Genomic DNA, 23,617 nt, shown 5'->3' with positions numbered 1-23,617 from the left:
TGAGGAAAACCTGAATTTAGCATTGACTCGTCTAACCAATACAGAGCAGTTGGCGTGACGCAAACAAGCTTTCTCGTTAGCAAGCCTGCCGGCCTACTGTTGCACTAAACCGTACCGACAGCCCGGAACAACGATTACTCACAAAACTGGACAACCCATTGCTACAATTATCACTTTTTTAGGTCGCGCTTATTCGGCTATATTTTTTTCAAATAATTTTTTCAATTCAAATTCATAATAATTCATAATATGATATAGTCATTTGGAATAATATTGAAATTGTTTTTCAAATTAACACATAGATGATGAGGGGGAAAAAGTATATTTTTTTTCTTCTTATTCGTACTTTATTTCTATTTTCAGTTCAGTTGAAGAAAAATAAAATCCAACTAATTTAAAATATCATTTTCATATCCATTCACAGTCACCTACTGTCGATTTATAATTATCATTAAAGAAATATCTAGAAGTCAGTAAACAAACTTTTTTTAAATGATTAATGAAAAAACATTTTTTTATTTTTAAGCAAAATATTAAGCGGTACTGAAAGCCAGTTTGAAAAAAATTCAATGAAAAAACAAGTCTTCATTCATTAGCAAAATTAACGCGTCTATTGACAAAAGGAGATTTTGAGGTACGGTAATTATTTTATTTTTTTTTTATTTTAATTTAGCTGAAATTTGAAAATGAGGTCGCAGTTTCATCACGCTGACAACAACGTTTGTTCAAGTAAATTTAATATAGTTTTTGTTTCGCGATGTTATGCGAATATTTTCATGTTGTTAGCATGTTGTCGGGTTTATTTGTTTGCTTTTTTCACTATTCTTCGTGTTTAAAAGTTCAAATTTTTTGATTGAAGTTGATCAGTATTTTCAATTCAGCATCATTCATTGTAAATGTAGAACGTAAAAATTCAATTATTTCAAATTGACACGTGAAATTGTTTCATCATTGTTTTGCATATATTTGCACCTGCATTCCATGTTTTCAGCAGTAATGCATACTGCATTTGAAAAGAAAAAAAAGGCACTGCAACCTTGTTTTTTGTCAAATATTTTCAATTGAATGAATTATGAAATATAAAGAGTAGAAAAAGAAATCAATCTTCAAAAATGTCCTTATTATTATTATTATTATCATCATTTACTGTTCATTTACTGTTGTCCCCTTGCATTTTTGACCTGTTTTTTTACAATTCATTCAAAGATAAGTAAGTACCTTTTGGTAACGGTACATTGTTTTCTCTTTGTTTACTTTTACAATTGAGTTTTTTATTTTTGAAATATAGGCTAAGACTTTATTGACGAGCAAAAGAAAACTTCTTTGGTGAAATTCGTCATGAAAAATTTTGAAAAATTATTCACTTGGACAGTTTGAAACTGTTTAGTATTCAGCGGTACTTGCTCCCTTTTTGCAAGAGTGCAGTTTTAATTAGAAAATATTTCGAGACGAAATAATTTCAAAATGAACTTTGAAACATCCATTCATTTTTTGTTCACAGAATTGTTTTGTTTGAAAGATTAAAATTTCCCATAACTTCTACTGAGAAAATTTCTAATGTAATAAATATACAAACGATCCGGTTTCAACATTGGTCTAACAATTATCAAATGTGTAATGATAGATAGTAATGTTCATTTGCAAATTGGATGGCAAAAATGTTCACAATATTCGCTGCTGAAATGCGCAGAAATAAGAGATCAATTATTAGGTGACTGGCATTATTCAAAAGTGACCCAGTGACTTGATTCTGCACAACTAATTTTTAGGAAGGCTTTGTGAAGTTGCTTCCGGCCAGTGGAGCCAATTGGATAAATCAACGGAACAGGATGACTGGATGAATGTTGTGATCAATTGTGCAAATAGTCGGTCATCAGTGGGACAATTACTTCAATGCAAAACTTTTCCTATTCATCAAAACGACACAGCAACGCTATTTAAACTGATTTCTTGTCAAACTGAAATTTACATTCAACAATAAACATTATTTGGTAAACAATAAACAAACAATTTTCAATAAAAATAATCTGCAATTATTCTAATAATTTGTAATCAACATTATTGCAATTCTTGATTACAAGTTGAAACTGATAAAACAGTCATCTTGGAAAATGTACATCGAAACAAAAAGATTAATTCCAATTATGGGACTGAAATACTCTGTTCAGTTCTCTAACTGAGAAAGAATGCGCTGATAGTACTCTGTATCTTTTATACTGAGTATTGTATTTCTAATTTAAAAAAAAGCAAAAGTTATCCTTTGCAATGAACATTCAATTTATGTTTTATTCTTTTTATAATCTATTCAAAATTCAAAAAGGATTTTAAAAAACTGTCCACAAAACTAAAAGAATTTTAAACTTCAAATATTAACTAAAAATACGTACATTTCTGTGACAGTAATATCAAAGTTCGAATTGTACTTACCTGAAATACGTATACTGTACCCCACATTTTTAAGGTTATTTTCTGTTTCTTATTATTTGTCGCAATTATCATTTTAAAAATATGGTTGTAAGACGCGATTATGAAAGTGAAAAGAGTAAGCATTATTGAATATTAAAAAAGTTTTTCACTTGCTAATGTCTACAGTTTGTGTTTGTTTTAGCAAAAATTAGAGATTTTATCAACAATTTTTATGTGCAAGATAATGATGGTAGAGGAAAAATTTACGTCTATTTGCAAAAAATTACCAGTTTAGCAAATCGACAAACTGTTGCTTTTGTTGTCGATTTGAACGACTTGCTAGAATATGATCCTGATTTGGTGGAGAGTGTGGTGAATAACACGAGACGTTATACGGAATTGTTTTCAGTTGTGGTCGAAGATTTGATATTTAAAGCGTTGCAAGGAAGAGCGGTATGAATTTTTCAGTTCAGTGTTATTACCGATGTGATCCGAATGTTTTCAGCCTCCTATAAAAGACTGTTATGATGAATTTGTTAATTATCGAATTAATTTCGAACTACAAAAGCAGCGTGATCGAGGGGAAACAATTTCCAATCCAAGCGCAGCTTATCCACCAGATTTGTTGCGTCGATTGTCAGTTGGCATTGGGAAAAATGTGTTGTTTTCTTTTTTTATTTACGAATAATATTTCAGTGAAGTGTACTTCAAAGCGTTGAGCAATGAGAAAACGTACTCAGTTCGGCAAGTTGGGGCTGAACAAATTGGGAAGTTGGTGACAATTCGTGGTGTTGCGGTGCGTGTTACAGAAGTACGACCACTGATTACTATAGTCACTTATTTGTGCACTGAGTGTGGGTGTGAAATTTATCAACCAGTGACTGGACCCAACTATACGCCGGCAGAATGTTGCCCAAGCAAAGAGTGCAAAGAAAACAAAACTCGTGGACGTTTAATTTTTCAAATTCGCGGATCGAAGTTGGTAAAATTTCAAGAAGTTCGTATTCAAGAGCATGTAAGTAAATTTATTTATTTATTTTTTTCTTTTAAATGCGAATTGACGATGCTGGTTTTCTTCTGTATAGTCTGATCAAGTTCCTGTTGGACATATTCCACGTTCTTTGACAATACATTTGAGAGGGGAAAATACACGTCTTATCAATCCTGGCGATCACGTGCACATTACAGGAGTATTTTTGCCAAAATTGAAAACTGGCTTTCGACAATTAATTCAAGGTCTCATAAGTGAAACATTCATGGAAGCACATCATATAGTGTGTTTGAGCAAAACGAACGATGAAATAAATGAAGATCATTTGCGATTATCAGAGGATGATATAAAACTGATGGCTGGTAAGTTGAATTTCCGATCGTTTTTTATATTGCTTTTTATTTTTTTTTTATTTTTAGAAGATGATTTTTACGATAAATTAACGTATAGTATTGCACCGGAAATTTATGGTCATGAAGATGTCAAGAAAGCGTTGTTGTTGATGTTAGTCGGTGGTGTAGATCGTAATCCACGAGGCATGAAAATTAGAGGCAAGCAATTTTAATTGATTTGCCTAAATTGACATTTGAAATTCTGTTTTTATTTAAGGATCCATAAATGTTTGTTTGATGGGTGATCCTGGTGTGGCGAAAAGTCAGTTGTTGAGCTACGTTGATCGTTTGGCACTGAGAAGTAAGCATTTGAGAAAAAAATATTTTCTTTTCTAATAACAGGAATGTTTTTTCATTGTTATCAATTTATTACTTAAAGGTCAGTATACAACTGGTAGGGGTAGCTCTGGAGTGGGTCTGACGGCTGCAGTGATTCATGATCAGTTGACTGGTGAATTTACCTTAGAAGGTGGTGCACTAGTACTTGCTGATCAGGGCATTTGTTGTATTGATGAGTTTGACAAAATGATGGATGCAGACCGTACTGCTATACACGAAGTAATGGAACAACAGACAGTGTCGATTGCAAAAGCTGGAATCATAGCCACTTTAAATGCACGCACATCAATTTTGGCTGCAGCTAATCCAGCATACGGACGTTACAATCCACGCAGATCGATTGAACAAAACATCCAACTCCCGGCAGCATTGTTGTCCAGATTTGATTTGATCTGGCTTATTCAAGATAAGCCTGATCGTGAAAATGATTTAAAGTAAGTATCTGTATGTTTATTTATTATTATTATTTTTCTGTGTAAAAATTGAGGAAAATATTTTCAGACTGGCAAAACATATTACTTTCGTACATGCTCATTCTAAAGAACCTCCGAGTCAATTTAAACCGTTAAGCATGCGCTTGATGCGTGCTTATATCGCACTGTGTAAACGCAAACATCCCACTGTTCCTGAATCGTTGACTGAAAATCTGGTCAGCACATATGTAGAGATGCGCAAAGATGCGAAATCTGACAAAGATGCAATGTTCACATCGCCGCGAAGTTTGTTGGCCATACTTCGGTTAAGCACAGCTTTGGCTCGTTTGCGTCTTGCTGATGAAGTCGTAGAGGATGATGTAATGGAAGCATGTCGTTTGATTGAGGTATCCAAGGAATCGTTGAGACCTCAGCGTGAAGGACGAGGTCGTGTTATTCAACCAGTTGATCAAGTCTTCGCTATTTTGCGTGAATTATTAGTTCAACAACCAGATAAATCAGGCGAAATTTCAATGCAAGACGCTATTAATAAATGTATTCGAAAAGGTAAATTGTTCGTAATGTTGCAGTTTATTGTTTAGAAATTTCCATTTTTACATTTTATTCTTCTCTATGATATAAATTTGGCATTTTTTTAAGGTATTGATACTCATCTTTTGGAAGACTGCTTGGAAACCTACGAAGAGCAAGGTGTACTTATGCTGAATGAACGTCGTAATAAAATTATATTTACAATGACTGCTGAATAATTTTATCCAATTATTCTAACATTATACAATATTATATTATGTATGTCGTATCATTGAATATAATATCAATACGTTTCTTTTTTTTATAACTTTTATTTATGAACACTTTTAAATAATTGTATGTTTTTGGGCTGAATAAATTTATTGTATAAACAGATAACTACTGTTCAATTTGGCACTGTTGTATAATACCGAAAATTGTAATGCTTGAATTAGGCATGGCCGAATGTAGAAAGTTGTCACCTCTTCTTTCAAATTGGTAGAAAACGGAACATTTTTCAGGCGTTGAAGAAATGTGGAAACAAAATCAAAGCAATTGAAATTTTCTGAATTATAACTGAAATAAAAAGTGTTGTGTTAATTTAAAAAAAACGTATATTTGATGTTTTTCAATTTTCCAGTATTACTTGCAAATCACAACACAATACAGTATCCGCATTAGCTGTAAATATAATTCGTATTTTTTCTACCGAGTTCAAGGTCAACTGTCATGGTATGTTCAGTTATCAGTTTTTTAATTTGTATTTTAAATTTGAATTTTTTAATACTGATTATTTTTATTAACGTTTAAGAAGCAAAGTTAAAAACATGCGTGTTAGCACAATGTTTTAATACTTAATATTTTAATTGAAAAATATTTTTGCTTACTTTTCTCTTGTCCATGAGCTGTAGTCTTGGCAAAGTTGATTAAGTTTTAACGACCATTGCTCGACATCCGTATTTGTCTGCTTGTTGTTGATAACTGAGAGTGCCAAATTCCATCCGTAGGTTTCTTCGGTGAGACCCAATTTGGAATAAGATAAGACATTTCCAGAGTTGTCTGATATTCCAATATGCAAATCTGAGCCTGGCTTGTAATCTCTGAATGTTTATTTTATTCAGTTTGAACAATTCTAGTACAAATCGATCGAATTCAATTACTGTAAAAAGTTTCCACACGTAGGTTTGATTAGTATGGAACAGGGAGCAGATTGAGCATCGACAAACGGTTTTCTAACAGTAAAGCTGTTTTCAGTGTTCACAGTTGCATGACAACTTGGGCAACTTTTGTTTTTATTAAAATTCATGAAAATTTTCCCGCATAGAAGATGACATGTCATACTGTGAGGAATATTTTTATCAATCATATAGTTTTGATTTGTTTTATTTTTCACAGCAGACCGTATTACTCTTTTGTTATCTTTGAATTAAATTCAGTTGCGTCGACTTTTATACGTTGTTATATCTATAAATAGGTCATGATGTCATTGCTTTCAGATTTTTGATAAGGGAAACTGTCTGTCTGTGGTTTAACTGTTCATTTTTCTCGTTACAGAATAAGGTTAAGAATTGGTCAGTGATTTTATTTTCAATATTTGATTTGTCACATTTAATATTATTAATTATTTCATCGACGAGACGATTTAAAATATGTAAAAGTTGAATAGAAATTTAAAATTATTAATAAATAGTTGTGTAAATGACCATTTGTACTAAATCGTCAGTTTTTTGTACTGTGATGTTTCATTGCAATTTTTTAATACAGTATATTTTAATATTAAATTTTTGTGATTGTTGACTTTCCAATGAAATAATAGGGTTAATTGTTTTCAAAGCTTCAAAATGTAAGCATTGTTTTGTGGGCGGAAAGCATGAATTTTTAAATGCACAATATTTGTAAAAAAAAGTATTTGTCTACAGTAGAATGTTTTTTAGATTTTTGAAAGTAAGGTTGAAAAATGTTGTCATTGGGAAGAAGTAAAAGAAAAAGATCCAATATTGTTCAAGAAATTCAGGAAAATATGCTCGTTAATTATTTATCCTTGCAATCGGCGAAATTTGCATGTGCAGGTAATTTGTTTTTCTTTTATTTTGTTAAATTGCATTTGTAAATATTACTGTATTTTAGGCTATGTTTATGAGTTGCCAGGTTTGCGAAATTCGAGATTCGTTTATTTTTGCTTGCATCGACTGTGCAACGGTTGGCTGCTTAAAAAACAATCATTTTGAAGAGCACTCCAAGGAGAAGGAGCACGTGTTTGGTGTGTTGTTTTGTTTGCTTGTTTGTTTGTTTGTTTTTAAGCAGCATTTTTAATTCAGGAGTGAATATTATCACTGGCCATGTTTTCTGCTTTCGTTGCCAGTCGATCATTTCAGATGCGAAATTGAATTCTATCATTTGCAAAGTGAATTGCAGATATCGACAAATTTACGGTATTGTTTCAAAGTTGATAAATTGAATGGATGTTTAATTAATTAATTAATTAATTATTGTTTTGCTTTATAGGTTTAAACCCGGTTAGTTATGAAAAAGTGACGGACGATCCGCCGGCAGAGCTTGTGCCTTATTTGCGAGCCAAGCGTCTGGTTAATCCACCATCTTTGCTTGGGGTCCGTGGCTTGTTGAATCTCGGGAATACTTGCTTTTTCAATACCGTTTTGCAAGTGTTTTTGCACACAGCAAGAGTGCAAGAATATTTTTTGTCCGACTGTCATCCACCATGTGGAAAGCCGCTTTGTTTGATATGCGAAATTGGTACGGTTATGCAGGAGGTGAGGTGTTGGGAATTTTTTGTTATTAGGACAATTGATGATTGGTCAAGTGAAAAAAAAAATTTAGCGTCTGTTTGTCGAACGTCCACCCATTGCACCGGCACGATTGTTGGCGAGTTTGTGGAAAGCAGCACCTGAGATCGCTTATGCTGAACAACAGGATGCTCACGAAGTGTATTTGGCATTGATGAACGGTATTCATCAAAGTTCCGATGGAAAAGGTGAAATGATAATTTAATAATAATTATTATTATTATGGTGAGTTGAATGAATTTAATTAATTTTTAGATTTTGGTGAAGTTTGTTCGTGCATTGCGCACAAGGTATTTTCAGCCAGACACAAATGTGATGTGTTCTGCATTTGTTGTCATCGTGTTACAAGCAAAGTTGAACCTTGCTTTAACATTTCCGTTGACATATTAGGTAAATATTAAAAAAAAATTTTTTTTTCTCTCTCTCTCTATCTGTAATGTTGAAAAGTCTTTTCAACGCATATTAATGGTTTCTTTTCTTTTTCTCAAATTGAAGACAGTGCAGAAGGGGTGTCACTGATGAAATGTTTGGACCGCTTTACAGATGCCGAAAAATTGATATTACACGCCTACTGCTGCTATTGTGGTTGTGAATGTGCCATTTGGAAACAGGTCACTTTCCTGGATTTTCCAAATGTAGTTTGCTTTCACGTGAAGGTCAGTGTGAAATAATATTGAAATTCAATTTTATTTAAATTAATTTTATATTATTTTAAGAGAACAGAGAAAAGTCGCCATCGTTTTCAGAAGGTCAAAACTTGGATGCATTTTCCGGAAATTTTAGATTTGATGCCGTACTATCGGAATCGATTGAAGGAAATCGACCCCACTGTGGATCTTCCTCTGATCGAAGAATGTCCTTGGTTGAAACTTTTGGCAACGGTGGAAAATCAGTACGTACTTTACGCGGTTATAAATCATGCCGGTCAAACCGAGACAGGTCATTTCACGTGTTTCTTACGTCCAAACGATGGTCAATGGTACCACTGTGATGACAACGTAATTACCCCAGCTACGGATAGCGAGGTTTACGACAGTGAAGCATACATGTTATTTTATCAGAAACGTCATACGTTCAAAACTTATAAAAAATGATTTTTTTTTCTTTTTAATATGTATGTATCTATGTATTGTATATTTATCGATCAGCTTTTCATGTGAGAGTTTTTAAACGATTGCAAAAACCATTCATTATAAGCTGGGTTGAAATATTATGGAAGAATAAATATAAAAGAAAAAAAGATTTTTTTTCGAAAAATTTCACTGTCAGTTGGCACGATCAAGCGGCTGGATATTCAATTCTTGAACACAAAGTGAATAAAAATTTCCTGTTGACGTATACTGTAATGTAAAAGAAAGCAAAAAAAAACGATTATTTATGAATTTATTTATATTTCAAATTTCATTTCAATTATTCATTGAAATTTATGTTTTTATTAAAAAAACTTTTTAACTACTGATTTTGAAATAACTGATTATTTTTTTTATTACAATTCTAAAATTATTGTAATGTAGTTCATCTGTATTGTATAAAAGAAAAATAAAGAACTAATTGTACATTTTTGAAACTGATATTTATTTTCAATTGTTTCTGCAAATTAGTGCATGAATTGGATTTCTGTAATAGTGATTAACTAAGAATTCAAAAAATTTGCAATAATTTATTAAAAATTATTATGTAAAAATAAATTCAACAATATTAAAATAAAAATTAAATTTTTTTGACCACTTTTATCATATTGTTTTAATTATAAATTCTTCTGATATTTAAAACATTTCAAGAATGTTACAGTATATTTCAGTAGAACATTTGTGATTTTTAATGACACAGTATACCGTAAGCGTTTTTCGTGGAAATTGTGTTTTGTTGTTGAAGCTGAATAAGCAGTGTTTGAATAGGTGTTGAATTTAATGTCGAATAGAATTGAATTTAGTTTCCACTGATCACGACCAAAGAAGCTTAATCACGCATATTTTTACTATATGCTTACTTGTTCTTAGTCGTGGGTTATCATTTTGTCGTTTTCCTAATCGAAGAATTGACGAATGTATCAATTTTTTTGGATTAATATTTTACCTTGAAGAAATTGAATTTTTGAAATTATTATTATTCATGTTATTTCTGCTTAGATTTTGCTTGTTCAATACTGTTTTAAGGTTCAAGTTATAGTTTTAATTAAACTTGGAAAACATTTACATCCTACTGTCAGTTAAATAATGATAAACAGCCAGCTGTTGATTCAGATCTGTTAAAATTGAGCTGTTTTCTTCCCTGGCATATTATTTCCGTATTGTTGATTTGAATTCGTTGATCGATTGTGTGATTTATTTTCAATACGTCATCGCTTCCGTATGCGTTTGAATTGAATGAGCAATTTTTCTTGGTATTTATTTTTTCTATTTTGTTTTCAGTTGGCTGCAATGCAAACTATAAAATGCGTTGTCGTTGGCGATGGTGCCGTTGGGAAGACTTGTCTGTTAATTTCATACACAACTAATAAATTTCCATCTGAATACGTACCGACGGTAATAACCATAATATTGATAATATTTGTTTATTGAATTTGAATTTTAAAAATATGATCAGGTATTTGACAATTATGCCGTAACTGTGATGATCGGCGGTGAGCCGTACACGTTGGGCTTGTTCGACACTGCGGGACAAGAAGATTACGATCGTTTGAGGCCACTGTCCTATCCCCAGACGGACGTTTTTCTCGTCTGTTTTTCTGTAGTTTCGCCATCCAGCTATGAAAATGTGAAAGAGAAGGTGCAATGCTGATGTTGATTCATATAATATATTTGAAAAAAAATATTAATTTTTTATTTTATTACCTTACAGTGGGTGCCGGAAATTACTCATCATTGTGCGAAGACGCCGTTTCTGCTTGCTGGGACACAGATCGATCTTCGTGAAGATTCGTCAGTATTGGACAAATTGTCCAAAAATAAGCAAAAGCCCATCACAGTTGAACAGGGCGAAAAATTGGCTAAAGAGTTGAAAGCAGTAAAATACGTCGAATGCAGCGCTTTGACACAGGTTTTAGTCGAGAGTGGAGAAAAATTTTTCACTTGTTTGTTTATTCGTTTATTTTTAGAAAGGTTTGAAAAATGTTTTCGATGAAGCTATTTTAGCAGCTTTGGAACCACCCCAACCGGAAAAAAGAAAACGCTGCTTCATCATTTAAGAAAAATCATATTCAAACGTTAACTGATTTCAACGTTAGATTCACTTATTCTAGCTATGTTGGTTAAACAATTATGGCAATTTTCACATTAGCCAATGCTGTTTTTTCTTATTCTATTTATTATGATTATTATTTATTGTGTAATATAATCATGGGTTGTTGTTTTTCAGGCTGACTGGCCTTCATTTTCTGATTTCAGCTACTTGCTTATTTTTTCAAATTTTACGATACCCATTTTTTTAACTATTGGACTTCTCTTTTTTTTTACATATTTTGAGAACAATGTATGTTTTGTCAATAAAATTATAATAACTGAATTGTTTTTTCAACCTTCAGTTTAGGTTTTATATTTCCTGATGCTATTTTTGCGTGCAGTTTGTAATTGTTTACAGTAATGGTAGTACTTTCTGTGTAACCTTGAATTTTAGTGTTTTTTTTAATTCGACAATTGTACCATTTAAACGAACTTATAATTCATCATCTAAATAAACATTAAGTCAATAATAATTAATAGCAGAATAGTGAATAATAAAATAATAAAAATACCCAGAAAAAGTAAAGGATGAAAAATGTGAGTAATTTTGAAATGTTTTTGATTGAAAAGATTTCTTTTGAACTTGTTCGTTCCAATTGTTCTTAAAAATCAACAATACCGTATTAATTTTCAGTAAGTTGTATTTTGCAGGCGATTTTTGTGAAGTTGTTTTCCAAAGAATACATTTTAAAATGTCCTTGCATGATTGTAAGTATATTTGAACATGTAAAAATGGCGTTAAATTGATTCTATTTCATTGTTGTTGTTTTAACAATAAGCAATTTCTGATATTCAACATGCTTTACGGGTGTGTTGTTTTTCTAGTAATTAGTTATTGAATTTAAATTCAAATGTTGTGCATTTGTTTCATTTTTATTTAGTTGAATTGTTAAATATTGCTTTTCTAATTTACAGTTTATTTACTAGTTTATTAAAATAAAATATTCTTCAGGTTCACTTTAGTATATGATAATTATTTTTTCTACACTTTGTGCAAGTTGTTAGAAGTATATGGGTAGCTTTATATCTTATTGAAGCATTTGTTTTGTTCACTTCTATGTAGTGAATTAACAGAAATAACATGACGTTCATAGCTTAAATAGCATTGTTTTATATTTTTCGTTTGATAATTATTTTGATTTTAATTTTTTGATAAAAGTATTTGATGAAATTTGGAAAAAACAATGAAACATTTTTTACAGTGTAATTTAATAGTCTTCAAGTACACCTGTATAGACAGTTGTTATTTCAGTTTTGAATTTAGACCACATCATGGATAGAATTGTCATATATTTTAGGTTATCAAGTATAAAATAGATTGTAAAAATTCATTTTTAAAATTAAATGAATTTTTATAATAGAATTCTTCAATTGCATCCATGGAAATCTCAGATGATAATTTCAGGTGAGATTTTTTGTTTTCCTTCTGTAGTCGATTTTCAAAAGTTGTTTCTTATTCAGGTTTACTGATGGGAACTGGTGACGTTATTTCGCAGACAGTACTCGAAGGTCATCGATCGTATAACTTTTTCGAATTTGATCGAACTTTTCGTTTTGTATTCTTGGGCACATTTTATACGGTTGAATTTCACTTTTTACCCATTGAATGTCCATTTTCCTTCTGTACATGTGCAGTATGTTTCAGGGTCCGTTGATATGGGCATGGTTTGTAAAGCTCGATAAAATTTTCGTCGGTCATTCGTTGCTTTCCGTGATAAAGCGTGTCGCTCTTGATCAAGTAAAATTATTCCTCATTTAATCATTTTTACATTAACAAATCATTCGCATTAAATTTCTATTCAGCTTTTGTTTTCTCCCGTCTCCTACACTGGTTTCATTTTGTTATTGGGCTTCTTGCAACGATTGAATTTTGAAAATATAAAAGAAAAATGGAAAACAGTTTGTCATTATACCTAGTTTTTTTTAACAATTTTAACGTTTTATGTTTTTTTTGAGGAATTTCGACAAGTTTATTTAACCAATTTGCAATTATGGCCTGCAGTTCAGCTTCTTAATTTTTACTTCATACCAATACAGCACAGGTAAATTTTCAATTTTTCATAATTTGAAATTATCTATTTGTTATTTTTCATTTGAAGATTGTTTGTGACGAAATGTGTCGGCATATTTTGGAATACTTATTTAGCATGGCAGACGAATCAAATTTCACGTCCCCGAAGCTTTGTCATGCAGTCTAAAATTGGAAAAGAATATGATTATTAAATTTACCTTTTAAAACAAAAAGTAAGTTGCTGAAATTATTTTTTAATTAATAAAAATTATTTTAATGTTTTATTAATTTGTTTAATTATTTTTTAATGTTTAGTATTTTAAATATTTTGCACTTGAAAAATTGTTTGATCAACACGCTTTCTTTAGCAACACACGGAGAAGTTGTGCTGTGCAGAAGTGAAAAATTCAGAAAGTTCTACTTGCCATAGAGTTGTGTAATTTGTTATTTGAAAATCATTTATCAATTTATGATCTACAGATGTGCTTATTAATAAATAATAATGTGATAAAGTGAAAAGAAATCATTAATAATTGTTGCCTATATTGGTTGCTGTGCGTTGTTATTGTAGAATTAAGTGTTCAGTTTTTACGGTTAAAATTTTAATTATTTTAGAATTCAGAAAGAGAAAAGCAATGTAATTCAATATTGCTTTTTTGCTGATGGTTGAAATCTGTGGTTGGAAATGGATTTTGTTTTGTACACTTTAATGTTTTTCTGATGTGAATAATTTTACAGATCTGTGAGCTATTTAATGGTGTTGATGGTGTGGACATGGTAATTTTGTGCTATATCATCGCATCATTCTTCATTATCATCAGGTAAGATTTGTTTATATTTATGCTGTTTTATTTAATTTGGAAATAAAGTAATTTTGATGGGGCTATTTTCGTGTAATAATTTTGTATATGGTTAAGTTTATAAATTTGATGCATATTATGGTAATTAGCAAATTAATGTATGCATGTATCTATCTGTGTACGGCAACGAAGAAAGTTACTTTCTTGATTGCAGTTTATTTGCGAAAGTGATCTAAGCAGATGTTATTTTCCTTTTCCCATTTTTTTCATCTTGATTGATTCACATCTTTGTGATGAATTTTCAAATGTGACAGATTTGCGATTAATCTTTTTTAAATCTATTTCAATAAATCGAACAAATCTTTATCAATTTAAATGACTGATTGATTATTTTACATTTCAAATAAATTCAACAGTATATTACTATTTAATTTTACTGCATAATGCAAAATAAGCACAGTTAATTATGTTAAAAGTGAAATTTCAATGAAAATAAAATCTAAATGTTTGTTGAGGGAAGATTTTTGCATTCAATCTTGTACAGTTATTTGAAAATGATTGTCAAGTAAAGTGGGCTGCAGTTCTGTTGATTAAGCAAAAAAGGCATGTAGATAGTTGTAGATTTTGTTTCTTTTGTTAAAAAAAATTAATAACAATTTTGTTTCGAAATAGATTGATTGCAATGCAATGTAAATATGAAATTTATCAATATTTTAATTTATTCAATTTCCATTTGACGAGCGTGAAAGTTATAGTTTGATTTATGATTTTAATTGATTTCACTTTTATCTTTGAAAAATTATGATTATTTGAATTGTCGAATATTAGATTTTGTTTCGCGTGTTTCAGAAACTTGTGCTCAGGTTACGACATTCAAGCTTTGCTTACCTAGTCGGGACGCCATTAAAAAAATAAAGTAATAAGGCGTATACATTTTTCTCCATTATTAATGAAAAAGAAATTTCTTCTAGTCGTTTATTAGCTGATGCATTTTCACGTAAAGCAAAGCTTTTAAATTTATCGATTTCAATTGGTTTGTGAATTTGAAAAAAACATCTTTTTCAATTTAACAATACATACATTATTGAAATGTGTAAATTTGAACCGGAAGCGAAGTGATGGGTTCGCTTATTTTGTTTCTTTTTTGCATATATACGTATATATATGATTTATTTGAATTGAATTTTCCTTCACCTCTGTAGTTCAACAAAATTGAGAAATTATTCATCATAACTTGAAACCGTTGTCGTTGAAAATTTTCCACATCGACGAAACGGCACAATTTCAACCTTTTAACACATTTGAATTGCCGTGTTATTTATTTAAAGTTGATTAAATAATGTGAACTTATTGAATCGAACATTTAAATTTATCAAAATTTATTAAATCGAATGCAAAATTATTTTTCACATATTTCTTCAACAGCAAGTTGGAATTTGAAAAAAAAATACTATAGTAATTCTTTGTGTTAACGTTTTTCCTCTTCTGTTTCCAAATAATTTTTTTTTCTCATTTTTGCGCATTTGCATAGTAAGAATTTGTTTGAAAATTTTGATGATAATTTGCATTGTTTTGCGCAGTGTTGAAATTTGAAACTTTGCAATTCAAATTTGAAGAATCAGAAAAATGTTCTTTAGTTTTATCGTTTATTTCAAATTATTAATTTGGAAATTAATTATTGCTGATCGAATTGCTTGAGAACTTGATAAAGTAGAATAAAAACATATTGTAAGGAATTGTTGTCTTTTCGTTTAATATACAGTAGACGGAAGCAGTGGTATTTTATCATCTTATAAAATTTGTGTTGTCTCGTGAGATGGATAAAAATGTTTAGTGTCATTTTGTAATAAGCATTGAAAGAGACGTGTGTATTCATTTGTTCCTTCCATACGTGCAGAGAAAATTGCAACTGCAACGTTGAATAGTTTGAGTAGGAGGAAATTGCCAATTTTTCATAGCAGATATTTTACACTGACAAATTGTTAAATTGCTAAATTATTATGATATGTGAATATTATTGTTGTCAATATGCATTTGAAGTAAAAGTGAAAAATTTTGTTTCAAGTTTCAGGATGTAATTAGAAGAATAAACTTTATACATACATATACAATAAACCTATAAGAAAATAATGATGAACGAACAGAAGGTGGAGAAATGTTTTAAGAGAGAGAGAGAGAGATGATGGTCAAGCTTGAAATCCAAATCAGTCCCAGGACATGAGCTTTTGCCAATGTATGGACAATGCTTCAGTTCAATATGACACACTTGGCACACAGCAATTATTGTTCGCCATTTTTAGTTGACGTGGAACACGATCGAGGGTCTTGTTAGCCAAGTTAGCGTCCGGCGTTTAAGCAGCTCATTGTCCCCGAGGGTCGATTTGCTATTAAAAATGTTGAAACGATTTCTTAGCGCTTGGCTTGGCACCGGCCAACGGAGAGACAGAAAAAAGCGGATACATTTCACTCAAATTTGCGTGCACAAGTGCCAACTCGCTTCATTTCCCAACGCCTGTCAGCACGGCTAACGCCTCTCAACGGCCGTGCCGGTGGCTGATAATAAGTGAGCAAGCAAGCTAACTCCGAGCTATCTATTATTCATTTAGAGCTGGCTGACTGGCTAGCTAGCTAGCTAGCTGCTGCTGTTGTTGTTGTTGCTGCTATTGCCGCCGCTACACTATTTATTCTATTGCTTCAGTTGTATATTTCCAATGATTCGACCGAAATTTATCCATTCATCCATTATTTCTTCAAGGTAGTGTAAATTTATTGACTGTTGGTCATTTTTAATAATAATTTATTATTTTGTTTTTGTTCAAATTCATTTTTCGATTAATTCAATTTTCTATTGAATAGTGAAAAGAAGAACACGAACAAATAGAAGCTGGTGGGTGAATAATTTTAATATCAACAAAAAATAAACATAATAATAAGAAAGAAAGTTGTGCAATTTCATTTCAACGCCGCCAGCGGATTCACAAAGCTGGCGGGGTCGTCCTACACCCGCAGTTTCCTACTTGCTCAGAAGGCCCGTCCTTCCACCATTGTTACGTCCGTTTGCAGCTTTTTTCCCACGGTCCCACCGTCCACGTCAACCACCACCACCTGTTGACAACAGCATGTCCATTGAACGTCGTCGTAAAGCATCGCCCATAATCGGTCAGCGATGTGGTCAACGTCGACCACCGTTGGGTAAGTTTTTGAACATTTTTTTTCTAAATTTAAATCACTCATCTCGCGAGGTTGTGCAGTTCTTCTGTATTATCTGTGTACGGTGTTTGTGGTTTTCGACAGTTTCCATATTTCTGCTTCTACTCAGACAGATGGAAGGTTTTTCTTTTATTATTTGCTCAATTATAAATTTGTATAATTTATTAATATGGTCAATCAGTTGTGTATGGTTTTTTGCAGAGTGAATGTATGGTTTTTTGAAATTTTGACTTTATTATTAATCAACTTTTGAATTTGGAAAATCTTCATTACATTGTTTTTTCAAACAGTTGAACATTGGGCTAGCATTTGTCTGACAGTAATCTTCAGTATTAATTATTGACAATTTCATCGAATTATGAACATGTAAGAATGAAAATGTTCATTCGACAATGGAATAAATGTAAAATTTAAGTTATTTATTTAGTTGGTTTAGTCCAACAAATATGTATACATTTGATTGATTTGTTTCAGTTTGTAATGTTACTTTGATTTATTATTATAATTTTATTTTTCAGATGATTTATAATATGATTGTTTTTTTTTCAATTGTGCATTAATTAGCATTTGATCGGTGTATGTGATATCACTATATGGGTAAATGATTTCTCCGATGACAGGTGCTTTATCATTAAATCACTGATGCATCGTGGAATTGATTTGGTGTAAAAATGAAATAATTAGATATTTGAAACTTATTTGAATGATCATTCTTATTCAGAGATGTGAATATTTTATAAAAAATTGTTCTTATTTTATAAGTCTGTCATGATTGTTTGATACGAAAGTGGGATCCAACTGTTAATTTCATCGCTACGGCTGGAGAAAACGCAGATAATCAGTTTTCTGAAAAATGATGAAGTACAGCAGGTTTATTGATAAGCAGGTTTTTTCGTAGATGGATGAAAAAGATACTGTATCATTTGATGTGAATAATGTTCTGGTATTTTTCTTTTCAACTCTGTGAAACTTAATTATATTTGAATTTCTTGGATCAGAAATTCCATTTTTTTGAGTTTAACGACCTTGATATACAGTAATTCTGTAATTTTGAAAAATCACTGGAGACAATGAAATTCTAATCTGTATGCATACTTTAATAAGAAATATTTTCATGTGAATCACACTGCATTTTAAGCAACAAGAAATAAATGATAATAATTGTTAAAATTTTCAATGAGCACTGGCAAAATCTTTTCTCCTTTTGTGAGGCAAACGGAAAACTATGATAATTTCGAATAAGCTGCTTTTCTTTATCAGCTTATTAATTTTCAATTATTTTCATAGATTGTTTGCGACTGTGGTTATTTCGATTGATTTTTAATTATTCAGCGTTTATTGTTTGAGTTGTATGCACTGATTTTTAATTGTAGTATTGAAAATTGGTTTTTTTTTCTTAATATCTATATTTCGCAAAAGTAGCTTAAATGGGTTTGTTTTGATATAGAGGCAATTTTAAGAATGAGTTTAATTTGTCCGCTTAATACGTCTTAATATTGTAATCTTTCTTGTATAAATGGCAGAAATGGTAGTGTAATTGGTGAAATAATGTGATAATTCTAATTGCTTTTTCTAAAAATTTCCATTGATCATGAGAATAAATAATCGGATTGGATTTGCAAATCGGTTTGGGTCATTTTACATTTACCGAATGGTGGGGATTGTTTTCATGCACGATACGTTTGCATCGGTTTCGCTTTGTTCATCAGAACTTCCAGTCGATTCAATCTATTTTATCCGTTTTGTCTCTTTACTGCATTTAATGTTTCATTGTTGTAAGAATAATTTTGGCATTGTACGAGAAATGCAGTGCCAGTTGCATTGGTCTGGTCCCAGGGTAATTCTGTTCCTTTACTTTTAGCTAACGCGGATCATCAGAGGGGGGTCTTTGTTGACGATATTGAATATTCGGATTCAGGTTTATCAAGCATTTCGATTGAATCAATACGTATTTTGATAATTGTTTTGTTTCTTTCAAATTGAATCCAGAAAATATAATTTGATATAATCCGATTCGAAATCAATTTTCCCTCATAAATGGCAGATGAAACATTAAAATTATCATTGTCATTAAAGTAAAAATGCCAGTTTGGATTGTTGTTGTTGTTGTAAAATTGCAAATATATGGAATTTAATTAATTGAATTTTAATGTACGAACATCAAAAGTAGCTGCTTGATATTGGACGAACGAATGAAGGAGGTGTTAAAAATTTACTCCACTATCAGTGAATTTAATTTCAATGCTATTGTTTATTTTTATTGTTGAACGTCGATAATTGGAATTCTTTCACTCAACTAATCGGCTAGTGAAATTTGTTGAAAAGTGTTACAACGTTGTTTCCATTGCATTTTACGTTTGATGTTTTCCACGCAGGTGATGTTGTTGTACTGGTTGGTGATGATGCTCAATGCATATTCTCTCTCTCTATCTCTGTCTCTATTTCCTACAGCATTCTTGAATCGACTGGGGGGATTTTGCTTTTCAGAATCGCTTAAGCTGACCAAAAATGCTTTTTACCTCTCATCTGGAAATGGAAGCATTTTACATTAGTCATAATCTGATTCAGTGGATTGTCGTTTGTTCAAGTTGAATGTTGTTGGTTCTTCTCATCTTTTATTTTCCCTGCAATTCCACGGGGAACTGAACTGTGAATGACTTGGTTATCTTTCTGTGTAACAAGTTTTGGCTTGAATTTTGTTTCACATATTGAATGGAATAATTGGATATTGGAAACATGGGAAAGGTTTAATCCGATTATGCATTTCTATTTCGATTCAATAGTGTAGCTGTGCTTTGGTGCAAAGGTTGCGCCGATCGATACAGTCCATATATCAGTTCTTATTTTTGGGTATTGTGTTGCGTTATTATTTTTTTTCTCTATTGAAATACAAGTCGCATGAAGATTTAACCATTGTCAATTTAAATTTTGAAATTATTCATCAAGAATAGATTTTTATCATCTGGGAGGTGAACTTGAATAATTAACCACTCCTCCTCCTCCCTTTCCTGCACACAGTGCAGCATTGTTTAATAATTTGGGACTTTTCGTTTGCATTATTCGATAAGTTGATATCTATTTGTAGATTAGTATTTTTTTTTGAAGAAAAAAACGATATTATTGCATTTAAATTACAAAAAGCATATTATTTATGCATTTTTGCATATTGGTGGAAATGGTGATTGTTAATAGATGTCAATCCAGCGGAAACTGTCCACGTTGAGTAGATAGATGTTTTAGTGGTTTGAATTTGGCAGAGTGACGTGAATTGCCGAAATGCGACTTGTTGTGCTTGCTCATCGGACATTTGAGTGACAATTTCGCATCTTATTAGCTTTCTCAGTCATCTGTGACGCGAGCCCGCTGCACAAGACGCTGGCGCCGTCTTTTACCCCGCCTTCTTTTCGTCTGAGAGGCAACAACAACGACCAAGCGTAAAGCAGCAGCAGCTGCTTAGATTTCTTTTTGTTTTCTGTTGTTCAACAGCTCGCTTGAAAAGCGCGTTGTGTGTTCATTACTGAACGGGGCTGTTAAAATAGCTTGTGGCTGTTTACAGCTTTTCTGACTCATTTTGAGTATTTTTTTCCTCTGTGACAATCAATTGGAGGAGGATTGGATATATATATATACATACATATGTAATAAATTAATAATTCTATTCAACAGCAAGGTATCATCGAAACAGGAGCAACAACAACTGCAACTAATAATACTGCTACCACAACCACCCGATGACGTCCAACACGGTGGTTCATTTCAGCTCTAAGCCGGATTATGGTAGGCAGATGAAGCACAGATTTTTCTTTTTGCCTTATTTTTTTACTGCCATCATTTTTTTGCTTATTTCAAATACCAAACAATATCTACTTATTTGAAAAATGACTCTCTCCCACTGGTGGGCTATTTGATATTGTGATTTGTTTGTTGCAGAAATTCCATCTACTGCTCATCGGGCATCTACTGCAAGTAATGCTGCATCATCTGCAGAAACTGGTATGTTCTCTTCTTCTTCTTACGACGAATACTAACATTTCTTTTTCTTTTCCGCCTCTATTTTTGATCATTTCCACTGGTAGTATCGATTAATTTGAAAAGTAGTTTCGTTGACAGATTCAAACATTCCATTGATTTATGAGAATAGTAGTTAGTCATTTTGTCGAACAAAGCGGAAAAGTATCTTTTGTTCTGTAAAAGGATCCAGGCGGGATTTGGAAAATCGTGCATCAATCAGCTGACCACAATTGACGCTTTTTCATTATTATTCTTTTGTCCTTGTGGTAATAATGTAAAATGTCCGGGGACGTTGCAAGTTATACTTTTTAACATTTGCATCTGAGCAATATCATCTGTGGAGATAGATGAGATAAACACAACAACTTCTTCTTCTTCTTCTTGTTATTTCATATTTCAAATTTAACATTACAGAAATATTTATTAATATGTTCAGCAGCGGCAGTAGCATTTTTATTATATGTTGCAGTGAAAAATTAAAAATTTAAAACATGATTGACAAGCATGTACACTTTGTTGAAGCTGTCAACAGATGCTCTTTTTTTCCACAATTCTAGATATGCCAGATTTTTTCAAACGCAACTTGTCTGTCAGGATTGCTTGCGTTGTGTGTTTTGCAGTTGTGTTTGAAAGTGTGTATGTAATTTAGAAAATGAGATCAAAACAATAACGACAATATAAATATCTATATATTTATTTGTTTTGTTGCTTTTAAAATTTAAATTTCAGATTAATAATAATGTTGTTATTTAATATTAAATCTGTGTATTGTACATTTTCATTCTTTGAAAATCTTTTTTAAAATATTCTGTATTCGTAAGATTTAATTTGAAAGATTTGTACTTGATTTTAAATTTCTGTTGTGAATGAAACGAAAGGAAAAAAAGAATAATCATACGATGTCGGAAATGTTGGAGATGAAACTGTAAACGATTAAATAGTTTTCATTTGAATTTTTACTGTCAAATTTGATTCAAATATAGTTAGTTTTGTCTACGTAGGATTTTTAATTTTCGTTTTCTAATTAATTTATTTCAATCTCTGTAATGAGCTACTTTTAGCTTATGCACTGAATAAAAATTGTTCTGTTTTCAAAGTATCATTTTTACTAATACTTATGGGGGTATATACTTGTTTAAAAGTCGTATGGCAATATCTTGGTTTAAATTAGTTTTATAGAGTTAAATTAATTTTTTTTCGGTATGCTTTTATCTTCACATGATTGCTGAGCGTAAGTTTTCACAGCATTGATTTGGGCAGATTGTATGTAATTTGTAATTACATTTAAAAAGTATCTTCGCTCATTTTTCATAGAAATTCAGGTGAAGAACGAAAAAAGTGATTAGTTTTTTTTCTGTTCCATTCTTTTTTTAGTTAATTTTTATCGGCCAGCTAACATACCAGAGATGTCAGATATTTAGGAAGTGCATTTATAGCAGCAGTTAATATTTCTCTCTTTTTTCCATCCGGATGTTCCGCTGTATTCAGTAGTCCGTATTTTTGCAATAATTGTATCTTTGGTGAATATTTGAATTGAACAGTTGATGACGAGCTTATTGTGACAATTTTCCAAATGAGATTTGGGTTGAATTTTTTTTAAATTTTTCCTATAATTGTAATACGACACTTGAATTTAAACTTTCGTTATTTATTGAAAAATGATTTCTTGTCCAGAATACCTAATCTTACTAAGCAAAGTTTTTTATTTTTTATTTTAAAGAAGCAATTGTTAGCAGTATGTGCATGGAAATAAATAATTCTATATGCATTTCATACTTTTATGTTTTTACTCATCTACGCATGTATTGACGTAAATTTCAGATTTTTTTCTATCCAATAGACAATTTATTGCAGCATGTTCACGTTGAAGATGAATCATTGCTGCTGATTGTCGTAATAATTCTTCTTATAATGTATTTAATTTTTTTTCAGTTTGCCTTTTCTTCATACTTTTTAATTTACTTTCAATTTTTTTATCCTTGAAATTTTCTGTCAATACAGTACGGATAAGGTGATTGCTTTTGTTTAAATTTGGTTTGAACTTTATCAGAGTTGATAATTTTTTTTAAATTATTCAATTTCATAATATTAATGTGCATTTTTGCATTGTATTTTTAAGATGCAACATATGCACACAACATGCATACACACACACATGTATATATATCTGTGTGTGTGTGTGATGAATGAATAATGAATCGCAATTAATAAAAATTTCATGAATTTATATTTATTTTGTTTTGCCATTGGATCAGTGTATAATTTTTGTTTGTTACAAATTTGACATGAAGCGACGAATAAATATAGTTCGTTGCTATTGCTTTTGATTCATAAGTTGTCGGCAAGCTTTGGTTTCCATCGATTTCAGATCTGAATTCAAACACCACCAACCAACTAGTGCCTGGCGTAAAGCAGTCGATCGAATATGAGCATGCATCAAACGATCGGCTTCAACGCTGGAGCGGGCTGGTTGACGACGTCAATTTTG

General features: G+C 31.3%; 4 protein-coding genes across 4 annotated transcripts; 3 read left to right on the top strand and 1 right to left on the bottom strand.

Annotated features, from left to right (window-relative positions):
* The first annotated feature begins 2,508 nt into the window (after window positions 1-2,508).
* Tsp_06186 (DNA replication licensing factor Mcm7-B) lies at window positions 2,509-5,311 on the top strand. Its single transcript, XM_003380426.1, has 10 exons — window positions 2,509-2,542; window positions 2,609-2,859; window positions 2,912-3,042; window positions 3,103-3,421; window positions 3,492-3,759; window positions 3,817-3,921; window positions 4,007-4,090; window positions 4,169-4,562; window positions 4,630-5,108; window positions 5,202-5,311. The coding sequence occupies exons 1-10, from the start codon at window positions 2,509-2,511 to the stop codon at window positions 5,309-5,311; spliced, it is 2,175 nt and encodes a 724-aa protein (XP_003380474.1).
* A 203-nt stretch (window positions 5,312-5,514) lies between these two features.
* Window positions 5,515-14,800, top strand: Tsp_06187 (ubiquitin carboxyl- hydrolase 22). The gene is given in 26 exon segments (XM_003380425.1): window positions 5,515-5,546; window positions 5,713-5,804; window positions 6,126-6,165; window positions 6,194-6,250; window positions 7,087-7,141; window positions 7,200-7,332; window positions 7,391-7,504; window positions 7,578-7,843; window positions 7,911-8,064; window positions 8,132-8,266; window positions 8,372-8,532; window positions 8,593-8,924; window positions 9,146-9,188; window positions 10,288-10,401; window positions 10,463-10,585; window positions 10,718-10,915; window positions 11,011-11,097; window positions 11,749-11,809; window positions 12,559-12,731; window positions 12,743-12,835; window positions 13,054-13,139; window positions 13,197-13,281; window positions 13,424-13,506; window positions 13,724-13,745; window positions 13,847-13,929; window positions 14,758-14,800. 26 exon segments carry the CDS (start codon window positions 5,515-5,517, stop codon window positions 14,798-14,800), a joined length of 2,865 nt encoding a protein of 954 aa, XP_003380473.1.
* Window positions 14,801-16,619: 1,819 nt separating this feature from the next.
* Window positions 16,620-17,647, top strand: Tsp_06188 (pleckstrin protein). The gene is made up of 3 exons (XM_003380424.1): window positions 16,620-16,663; window positions 16,847-17,100; window positions 17,637-17,647. The coding sequence occupies exons 1-3, from the start codon at window positions 16,620-16,622 to the stop codon at window positions 17,645-17,647; spliced, it is 309 nt and encodes a 102-aa protein (XP_003380472.1).
* Window positions 17,648-19,414: 1,767 nt separating this feature from the next.
* Window positions 19,415-19,644, bottom strand: Tsp_06189 (hypothetical protein). Its single transcript, XM_003380423.1, has 2 exons — window positions 19,638-19,644; window positions 19,415-19,563 (listed from the first exon to the last, which is right to left on the bottom strand). Exons 1-2 carry the CDS (start codon window positions 19,642-19,644, stop codon window positions 19,415-19,417), a joined length of 156 nt encoding a protein of 51 aa, XP_003380471.1.
* Between the last annotated feature and the right edge of the window lie 3,973 nt (window positions 19,645-23,617).

This window comes from Trichinella spiralis (genome assembly GCF_000181795.1).
Source record: "Trichinella spiralis strain ISS 195 chromosome Unknown Scfld2, whole genome shotgun sequence".
Lineage (NCBI taxonomy): Eukaryota > Metazoa > Nematoda > Enoplea > Trichinellida > Trichinellidae > Trichinella > Trichinella spiralis.
The sequence above is the reverse complement of the archived record's forward strand: the minus strand, read 5'-3'. Positions and strand labels throughout refer to the sequence as shown.